Here is an 11524-nt window from a genome sequence, read left to right as displayed (position 1 = left end):
TTGAGGCTAGACAGTAGTCATTTTTGACATGTAGAGACACGGAAAAGAAATCATCGTTGCAGTGTTATACTTCTTCACAATATTTATTAGCCAGTGACTGTTTATGACATGTTAATTTACTTATAAATTCACATACATTTTATTTCCATTTCTTATCAGACTGTGTGGCTGTATCTCTTACTATTGACTGAAAATGGTATATGGAGGAATTGTTAACAATTGGATCTGCATACACTTTTTTCGAAATGTGCAAGACAGTGTTGCACATGAGTTTTGTTCTGAGCTTGCACAAATGTGCCAGATATCTGGCATGGTAAATAAGCAGTTTGCAGTTTTCTTTTCTCGTCTGTTTGGTCTTTCAACCCAATATTGACTTTACTATCTTATCGTTTTAGAACTTCAATCCAAATCCTGTTCTGCCACCTTCGAGTGCATGCCCTTATCAGGTCGAAAGAGTCTTGAAAACTTTACTTTATGATGTTATGACAAAGTTGCAGCCGCATGGGAGGGAGGTTGATCTCCTGGTTTATTTTGCCACACAATAATGGCTCTCTTTATGGTATAAATGAAAATACAACTTCTTATCTTCCTTAGCAGAAATTTGCAATATGTGGTGGCTAATCTTTTTTTATTTCTTGACCAGGTGATCTGAAGCGAAATTGTGAGAGTGAACTAGGAGCTGTATCACAGTGCTGTTTCACAAAACATGTACTTAGATGTGCAAACAGTATCTAGCCAATGTAGCGCTGAAAATCAATGTGAAGGTGTGTCACGGCCCGGATTTCCCACCCTCGGGAGTCGTGATGGCGCCTACTAATGGGAGCTAGGCAAGCCGAATTTAATTACTTTCTCATTAATAACATAATCCCTTTTAACAATTATCGGTAATAATATAAAAGCAACGAAATTAAATGATAAGCGGAAGTCTTAAATTATAGAAAACTGAATAGAAATGCGGAAAAAAAATTCAACATAGCCTCTACCCAAGATTGGTGTCACAACATCCACGGACTACTAAGAGTACTAAATACAATCGTTTGAAAGAAATATAACACTGTTTCTCTCGAAAACATGAGATAACAGAATGAAATATAAGATAGAGGAGACGTCGGGCTTGCGGACGCGTGCAAGGCTACCTCGGAGTCTCGGTGGACTGAAGGCTGGCTCCCGAGCTACTGCTGCTGTCCGGGACCTGGGTCTGTGCAAAAGAGCACAAAGTGTAGTATCAGCACAACCGACCCCATGTGCTGGTAAGTGCCTAGCCTAACCATGGCGAAGTAGTGACGAGGCTAGACAGGACTACCACATAAACTTGTGCAGTTATATATATATCTACAACGGGAAAATAACAAGAACAAACATTTTTAAATGGGAGGGGAACATGCTTCGGGGATAGCAGATAATACAGAATTTCAAGGAAATAATAAAGAACATCAATAATTTAACTCTAACACGGATAAGGGAAATAAAAGCAGATTTCACTGTCAGTACATATCTCGTTGCAGGCGTGCAACCCGATCCCATTTCATTAAATCTCGTGGTAGGCGTACCATCCGCTCCCATTTCATTAAATCTTGTGGTAGGCGTACCATCCGCTCCCATTTCATTAAGTCAATAGTTCTTCCAAATGAAATTTACTCTAACAAACGCAACAATTTATACTAATTCATAAGACAACAAGTACACAATAATTATGACTCACTGAGGAAAACAAGTAATGACAAGTAACAATTAATTATGGACTTTAAGGAGCAATTAGGCAATTTAATATTTAGTATACTAAATGTCAAGTAGCAATTAAGTCACATAAACATGTAGCAATTATAGCATAAATTCAAGGCATAATTTTGCGCAAGGATACCTCGAGCCAATAATTGCAAGTAACACAACAAAGGAAAATGCCAACATAAAGAATCACAGTAATAGTGGAATAAGACAGTTAATGCACCTAAACCGATAACAACAAGAAAATCAGTAAATAGAAGTAAAGGACAACATAACCCAATTATCAGCAAAAATCAGGAAAATCAAAGGCAAGTGCACGGCATCACCCTTCGTGCTTTTACTCTCTTTCCTCACCAAAGCAATTAGAATAATAAAATGTGCACGGCATCACCCTTCGTGATTTTACTCTCTTTCCTCACATATAATCAATAGAATTGACACATAATGGTACATCGTGTGGCACGGCATCACCCTTCGTGCTTTATACTCTTTCCTCACAATAGCAAACAATGCACGGCATCACCCTTCGTGCTTTACACTCTTTCCTCACAATAAACAAGCAATGCACGGCATCACCGTTCGTGCTTTAACACTCTTCCTCACCCAAACAACAATCACAAACAAGGGGCAAGGGAATAAACAAAACAATAATGAAAATCCCGGCAGGGGAACACAAACAACAATTAAAACCCGACAAGGGTACAACATCAATAACCTCAACGTCGCGGCAAGGGAAAATATTCAATAATCAACAATGTCCCGGCAAGGGAGCAACTTAAATACTCTTTCTCTTCTTTTCACTTTAGATTCATAATTCACTTTACCACTTGAGCCAATGCTCCAAAGGGTTCAATCGTTTCATATACTTTCACATTGGAAATATTACTTGAGCCAATGCTCCTCGATATTCAAAGGACACAATTTACTTCCACAACTTATCACAACCAATAGGAATTCACCACCAAGTCATAAGAAGTACAACGAAACCAAAATATTCACAATTTAAAGACTCACGGTTATGCGAGACACCAACGTATAGATACTCGTCACCATGCCTATACGTCGTACACAACAAGAAGCAATTAGCAAATAAGACTCAACTCCTAGTCCCTCAAGCTAGGGTTAAACCAAACACTTACCTCAAACTTCCACTGCCAATTCAATCCTCAATAACCGCCTTTCCCCTCGAATTCGGCTCCAAATCAATCGTATCTATACAATAATGACTTAATACATCAATAAATGCTAAACAACACGAACCCAATACCTAACTATAGCTTTTTCATCATTTTTCCCCAAAAGGTCAAGAATGCCCCCCGGGCCCACACGGTCAAAACCCGAGGTTCGAACCAAAACCCGTTTACCCATTCCCCCACGAACTCAAATATATAAATAATTTTTAAATCGGACCTCAAATTGAGGTCCAAATCCCCAATTTTAGAAAACACCTAGGTTCTACCCAAATTTCCCAAATTTTCCCATTAAAATTTTTGTTTTGAAGTTGAAATTATGTTGAAAGATGTTAAGGAGTAAAGAAAATGAGTTAGAAATCACTTATTATTCGTTTTGAAGAAGAAGAATTGTTTGGAAAATCGCCTCTTATGTTTTGGGTTTTTGAAAAGTGAAAAATAACTGAAATTCCCGTCTATATATAACCCTCTGAAGTCCCAGCGCGGACCGCGCAAAAAGGGACCGCGGCCGCGCTGGCCTGGCCTACCTGAAGACCTGCGGATCTTAACCCTGCGCGGACCGCGCAAAGCTGACTGCGGCCGCACAGCACCCACCGCGGACCGCGCAAAGTCGACCGCGGCCGCGCTGGCCCCTCCGCGGCCGCACGCGATTTCTCGCGGACCGCGCTAGAGGGTTCAGAGGCCTGCAATATTTCTTGAACCTGCAACAGCTGATATTTTAAGTCTAAGGCATCCCGGAACCTACTCAAAACTCACCCGTGCCCTCGAGGCTCCAAACCAAACATACACACCACCTCAAAACCATCCTACGGACTTATCCGTGCGATCAAATCGCCAAAATAACATCATGAACATCAAATTAGGCCTCAAAACCCATGATTTCTTCCAAATTTCATAAAACATCAAATTATCCATTTCAAGTCCGGAATGCGTCAAACGACGTCCGTTTTAAACCAAACTTTACAGAAATTGCTTGAATCATATATAAGACTTGTACCGGGTGCCGGAACCAAAATACGGGCCCAATACCATAGTCTCCTAAAATTTCATTTCCAATTTCCTTAATTAATTCCAGAAAAAACAATTTCACACAAAAATTCATTTCTCGGGCTTGGGACCTCGGAATTCGATTCCGGGCATACGCCCAAGTCCCATATTTTCCTACGGACCCTCCGGGACCGTTAAATCACGGGTCCGGATCCGTTTACCCAAAATATTGACCGAAGTTAAATTTATTCATTTTAATACCAAAATTTAGCATATTTCACAGAATTTCACATTTAAGCTTTCCGGCTACGTGCCCGGACTGCGCACGCAAGACGAGGCGACTATAAATGAGGTTTTCAAGGCCTCGGAAGCACAGAATGGGTAAGAAAACAGGTGATGACCCTTTGGGTCGTCACATTCTCCACCTCTAAAATAACCGTTCGTCCACGAACGGATAGAAGAAGGAAGTACCTGAGTCGGGGAACAGATGAGGGTAACGGCTCCGCATATCGGACTCGGACTCCCAGGTCGATGCCTCTAGAGGCTGACCTCTCCACTGAACAGGAACAGAAGGGAAACTCTTGGATCTCAACTGACGAACCTGCCGGTCCAAAATAGCTACCGGCTCCTCCTCGTAAGATAAGTCCTTGTCCAACTGGACAGTGCTGAAATCTAACACATGGGCTGGATCGCCGTGATACCTTCGCAGCATGGACACATGAAACACTGGATGCACGGCTGATAAGCTTGGCGGCAAAGCAAGTCTATAAGCCAACTCTCCCACTCGATCAAGAATCTCAAACGGACCAATGAACCTAGGGGTAAGCTTGCCCTTCTTCCCAAATCTCATCACGCCCTTCATAGGCGACACTCAGAGCAATACCCGCTCATCAACCATAAAGGCCACATCTCGAACCTTGCAGTCTGCATAGCTCTTTTGCCTGGACTGAGCTGAACGAAGCCTATCCTGAATGATCCTGACCTTGTCCAAGGCCTCCTGAACCAAATCTGTACCCAACAACCGAACCTTTCCCGGCTCAAACCATCCAACCGGGGACCGACACCGCCTACCATATAAAGTCTCATAAGGAGCCATCTGGATACTCGACTAGTAGCTGTTGTCGCAGGAAAACTCCGCCAAAGGCAAAAGCTGATCACACGAACCTCCAAAGTCAAAGACACAAGCTCGGAGCATATCCTCCAAAATCTGAATAGTCCGCTCGGATTGACCGTCCGTCTGGGGATGGAATGTTGTGCTCAACCCAACTCGCGTGCCCAACTCTCGCTGAATTGCTCTCTAGAAGCGCGAGGTAAACTGCGTACCTTGGTCCGAAATGATAGATACGGGCACACCACGAAGATGAACAATCCCCCAAATATAGATCTCAGCTAACCTCTCGGATGAATAGGAGACTGTCATAGGAATGCGCTGACTTCCTACTCAAAGCATCGGCCACCACATTAGCCTTTCTCGGATGATTTAAAATGGTGATATCATAATCCTTCAACAACTCCAAACACCTCCTCTGCGTCAAATTCAACTCCTTTTGCTTGAACAAACACTGAAGACTCTTGTGATCCGTGAACACCTCACATGCCATGCCATACAGATAATGCCTCCAAATCTTCAATGCGTGAACTATGGCTGCCAACTCCAAATCATGAACCGGATAGTTCTTCTCATGAATCTTCAACTACCTCGAAGCATAGGCAATGACCTTGCCATCCTGCATCAACACTGCTCCAAGCCCAACACGGGAAGCATCACAATAGACTGTATAAGGCCCTGAACCTATGGGCAAAACCAACACCGGTGTCGTAGTCAGAGTTGTCTTGAGCTTCTGAAAACTCGCCTCACACTCATCCGACCATCTGAACTGGGCACCCTTCTGGGTCAATCTGGTCATCGGGGCTGCAATGGATGAAAATCCCTCCACGAACCGTCGATAGTAGCCCGCCAACCCCAAGAAACTCCGGATCTCCGTAGCTGATGCTGGTCTAGGCCAGTTCTTGACTGCCTCTATCTTCTTTGGGTCCACCTGAATACCCTCTGCTGATACGACATGACCCAAAAATGCGACTGAACCCAACCAGAACTCACACTTCGAGAACTTAGCATATAGCTGACTATCCCTCAGAGTCTGAAGAACCACTCTAAGGTGTTGCTCGTGCTCCTCCTGGCTGCGGGAGTATATCAATATATCATCAATGAACACTATCACGAATGAATCCAAATAAGGCCTGAACACCCGGTTCATCAAGTCCATGAAAGCTGCTGGGGCATTTGTCAACCCGAATGGCATAACCAAGAACTCATAATGCCCATACCGAGTGCGGAAAGCTGTCTTAGGAACATCGGATGCCCTAATCCTCAATTGGTGGTAGCCAAATCTCAAGTCAATCTTGGAAAATACCCTAGCACCCTGAAGCTGGTCGAACAAATCATCAATCCTCGGCAGTGGATACTTATTCTTGACCGTTACCTTGTTCAATTGCCGGTAATCAATACACAACCTCATTGACCCGTCCTTCTTCTTGACAAATAACACCGGCGCATCCCAAGGAGACACACTGGGTCTAATGAAACCCTTCTCAAGCAAATCCTGCAACTGTTCTTTTAACTCATTCAACTCCGGCAGGGCCATAAGATATGACGGAATGGAAATGGGCTGAGTGCCCGGGACCAGATCAATGCAGAAATCAATATCCCTATCGGGTGGCATACCCGGCAGGTCTGAAGGAAAAATAGCAGGGAACTCACAAACAACAGGCACAGAATCAATAGAGGGAACCTCAGCACTGGAATCCCGAACATAGGCTAAATAGGCCAAACACCCCTTCTCGACCATACGCCGAGCCTTCACATACGATATAACACTGCGGGTCGAATGACCAGGAGTCCCTCTCCACTTTAAACGAGGCATACCCGGTAAAGCTAAGGTAACAGTCTTGGCATGACAGTCCAAGATAGCGTGATAGGGTGATAACCAGTCCATCCCCAATATAATATCAAAGTCGACCATATCTAAAAGCAACAAATCTACACGAGTCTCAAGACCTCCAATCACAACTATACATGATCAATGAACACGATCCACCACAATAGAATCACCCACCGGCGTAGACACATAAACGGGGGCACTCAAAGAACCACTAGGCATGACCAGATGCGGCACAAAATAAACCGAAGCTTCTCTGCTACAAACCAGAACAGTACCTGCACCTCCACCTCTAATACCTCTACCTCCACCTTTAGCATCTCTACCTCCACCTCTAATACCGCAACCTCCACCTCTAGCTATCTGAGCGGGCTGGACGAGTCCCTCAATGAACCTCCTCGCTCTCTCTCTCAGTGGGAAACATGATAAGAGCATGACGAGCCAAGTCGATGAATCTGATCTCGTACTGAGTAACAGTCATAGAACCTTGCTGGAGACGCTCAAACTGCCTCCGATAGGCCTCTCTCTGAGTGATGGGGAGAAACTTCTCCAGAAATAGCTGCGTGAACTGTTCCCGAGTCAAAGCTGGTGACCTAACTGGTATAGCCAATCAATAATCTCTCCAACATGTCTTGGCGGATCAAGACAAGCGAAAGGTAGCAAAATCGACCCCATTGGTCTCCACGATCCCCATGTTCCTGAGAACCTCATGACAACTCTCTAGATAATCCTGGGGATCCTCAGTAGATGTACCGCTGAATGTAGTAGTGAAGAGCTTGGTGAAACTTATCCAACCTCCACAAAGCCTCCGAAGACGTAGTTGATCTATCACTAGTCTATGCTGCTGCTCAGCTGAAGAAGCGGTACATGACCTCGCCATTCGCGAAGGGACAAGAGTAGAGGTTTCAATTTAGCATTTGAGAAACAAAACCGCAGGACAGGAAAAAACAAGTGTGAAGTTTTCCTAACTCCGTAGCCTCTGGGGGATAAATACATTCATCTCCGTACCGATCCCTCAGACTCTACAGAGCTTGTCCGTGAATTGTGAGACCTGTGTAACTTAGAGCTCTGATACCAACTTGTCACGGCCCGGATTTTCCACCCTCGGGAGTCGTGATGGCGCCTACTAATGGGAGCTAGGCAAGCCGAATTTAATTACTTTCTCATTAATAACATAATCCCTTTTAACAATTATCGGCAATAATATAAAAGCAACGAAATTAAATAATAAGCGGAAGTCTTAAATTATAGAAAACTGAATAGAAATGCGGAAAAAAAATTCAACATAGCCTATACCCAAGATTGGTGTCACAACATCCACGGACTACTAAGAGTACTAAATACAATCGTTTGAAAGAAATATAACACTGTTTGTCTCGAAAACATGAGATAACAGAATGAAATATAAGATAGAGGAGACGTCGGGCCTGCGGACGCGTGCAAGGCTACCTCGGAGTCTCGGTGGACTGAAGGCTGGCTCCCGAGCTACTGCTGCTGTCCGGGACCTGGGTCTGTGCAAAAGAGCACAGAGTGTAGTATCAGCACAACCGACCCCATATGCTGGTAAGTGCCTAGCCTAACCCCGGCGAAGTAGTGACGAGGCTAGACAGGACTACCACATAAACCTGTGCAGTTATATATATATCTACAACGGGAAAATAACAAGAACAAACATTTTTAAATGGGAGGGGAACATGCTTCGGGGATAGCAGATAATACAGAATTTCAAGGAAATAATAAAGAACATCAATAATTTAACTCTAACACGGATAAGGGAATAAAAGCAGATTTCACTATCAGTACATATCTCGTTGCAGGCGTGCAACCCGATCCCATTTCATTAAATCTCGTGGTAGGCGTACCATCCGCTCTCATTTCATTATATCTCGTGGTAGGCGTACCATCCGCTCCCATTTTATTAAATCTCGTGGTAGGCGTACCACCCGCTCCCATTTCATTAAGTCAACAGTTCTTCCAAATGAAATTTACTCTAACAAACGCAACAATTTATACGAATTCATAAGACAACAAGTACACAATAATTATGACTCACTGAGGAAAACAAGTAATGACAAGTAGCAATTAATTATGGACTTTAAGGAGCAATTAGGCAATTTAATATTTAGTATACTAAATGTCAAGTAGCAATTAAGTCACATAAACATGTAGCAATTATAGCATAAATTCAAGGCATAATGTTGCGCAAGGTTACCTCGAGCCAATAATTGCAAGTAACACAATTAAGGAAAATGCCAACATAAAGAATCAGAGTAATAGTGGAATAAGACAGTTAATGCACCTGAACCGATAACAACAAGAAAATCAGTAAATAGAAGTAAAGGNTAGACCATCTCTAAATCGTCCATAAACCTTTGAATGGTGATGCCTTTTTGCTGCAGCTGCTCCATGATCTCGTTCGAACTTGAACTCTGGAAATACAAAACCCTTTTTGCTTAAGAGAGTATCAATCATATTGTTCGAAGCCTCAGGTGTCAATCGAAATCCATCCCATTGTATATGCGAAGCCCTATCTGAACATGCTACAGCTCCTTTCTCTCCACACTGCCTCAGAGGATCAAAGTTAAACGGACCGCTTCCAGTACTACCGCAACAAACCTTCATCAGCGTCTCTGTCTTGAATCCCAAGAACGCATAATTGCGTAGAACCGCCATAAACGCCTTGAAATAATCTGCATATATGATCTCAACTTCAGGGTACTTCAATCGCAGCTCCTCCAACGCTTGCCATAGATGATCATTGTGCAATGTTGCGAACAAATTTAGTCCTTTGTGACATTTAATTTTCCTGCTATTGTCGATTTCAGGAAACATTGTTCGAAAACCGGGAAGGCAACCCATGGGAAGAATTCCAGAAACGACAAAGTGTTTGGCCTCGGCATCTTTGATCAGTTGTTCGATAGAACTCTTGATTGTCTCCACAACATCAGGGACAAGTTTGGACACTTCGGAAATAGATTTTGTATGCAAAAGAGAGTGCTTGTAATCATTAAAACCAGGCTGATCCATATAGACGATAGCTTTCTGAAGAACTTTGTTCCTGCCGCAGTCATGAAAAGAGAAGCAATCCTTATAGAAGAGTTTCATAAAGGCAGAAATCTGCGAGTGATCAGACTGCTGAGGCGCTGGGATGCCATTCTTGATGAAGGAAAAGGGACTCATAACTGTTGCTCCAGGTGTCATGAAACTAATACCGGACTCGAACTCAACGCGTGTAATGTTGTAGAGAAGGCAGACCAAGCACAGCGGCTAAATGATCAGAAGTAGAAGCAGAGTCACTGTCTCCAAAGCTGTAAATGGAATAAAACGGGGAAGGTTCAGCCTGCGCGTAAGCGGAAGAAGCAGCAAAAATGATTAACAGCAAGATGAGGAAGAAACAGTGGTCGGTAAGGGAAGCCATTGAAAGAGAAGAAACAACGATGAAAACTTAGTTTAGGTTAGCGGTAGTATTTATAGAGGTCCCTCATCCGTGGAGTTTAAGCAATGTTACAGAAACCTAGTAGTAATAGGAAAAATTCTGACTGCGGAAGATTTCCATATATTCTTTATTTTCTTACTTTTGCTTCAAGTTTCTATTATATAGAGAAACGCTTAAATTTGCTTGATTAAAAAGGCCTACAATTTAGGTAGGAATCGGCATATTTTTTGGTTGATGTTTCCATATTCAATTTTGAAGCAGAATTTAAAACTATAAGGTAACTTTATTAAATGCCAAGAATTAGGAAAAAAATTCTGAATGGATTTCATTTAGGGAAACTTTCAAAAGTATCACATTTCTAAATAACTAGTCTCTCTACACGTGTTTTGCACGTGATCTTATCTATTCTAAATTTATTTAGTTATATTATAAAATAGAGCTCAAAATATTTGTAGTCAAATACTTTGTAGTGTGTATAAAATTTAAATATGAATATTTAATATCAAGATAAATGTGGAGTGAAATAATAGATTGTCTAAAACTTATTCTAATATTAAAAACTAATATAATGTTACTCACTCATACGTTATGTAATGAAAGTTTTACAAAATTTATTACACTCCATGTTTTCAAAGTCTTGAAAAATAACGGTATGACTCTCGATATAATTATAAAAAGATATTTATGACAAAAAAATATTTAAATATCTCAATATAATTAAAAACTATTGCACAGAGTAAACATGAGGAAAATACGTTAGAGTCTTACATCATTTACAAATATTGTTAGACGATCTAAAACACATATATGTTTTTTTCAAGAATAAAAAAAGTAATTAGCTAGACCTTGCTTGTAATCCAATTTGTTTGGGGAGCTTATATTTCAAAAATTTTGTCTTCTCAAATTCACTTCTGAATCGTAATTTAAATACGATATTGTATTTGATTGGTTAAAAGTTAGTTTGTTACTTAAAAAATATAGCCCGATAGCAAGACTCTTTGCCGTTTTCGTAGACACTGTTTATTTTGATTACATATTAAACATGAATAAACCAATAATTCTAATAACAATTAATCATCAATATATGTGTTTCTTTCTCTGTTTCAATTGATAATTATATTACTTCTTTTAATATCTTATTCTTTTGTTTTAATTTTTTTTTAACATGGACAATTTTTCATTTGACAATCAAAAAATGTAAAAGAAAATATTAATTGGAGCTTGAAAAAGAATCTTTACATATCTTT

At 41.4% G+C, this 11524-nt stretch overlaps 2 protein-coding genes across 2 annotated transcripts; both read right to left on the bottom strand.

Moving 5' to 3' along the window:
• LOC109229890 (RNA-directed DNA polymerase homolog) lies at window positions 618-6421 on the bottom strand. The gene is made up of 2 exons (XM_019395438.1): window positions 5966-6421; window positions 618-692 (listed from the first exon to the last, which is right to left on the bottom strand). The coding sequence occupies exons 1-2, from the start codon at window positions 6419-6421 to the stop codon at window positions 618-620; spliced, it is 531 nt and encodes a 176-aa protein (XP_019250983.1).
• Window positions 9164-10042, bottom strand: LOC109229889 (GDSL esterase/lipase At1g28650-like). Its single transcript, XM_019395437.1, has one exon. It carries the CDS (start codon window positions 10040-10042, stop codon window positions 9164-9166), a length of 879 nt encoding a protein of 292 aa, XP_019250982.1.

This window comes from Nicotiana attenuata, chromosome 7, assembly GCF_001879085.1.
Source record: "Nicotiana attenuata strain UT chromosome 7, NIATTr2, whole genome shotgun sequence".
Lineage (NCBI taxonomy): Eukaryota > Viridiplantae > Streptophyta > Magnoliopsida > Solanales > Solanaceae > Nicotiana > Nicotiana attenuata.
The sequence above is the reverse complement of the archived record's forward strand: the minus strand, read 5'-3'. Positions and strand labels throughout refer to the sequence as shown.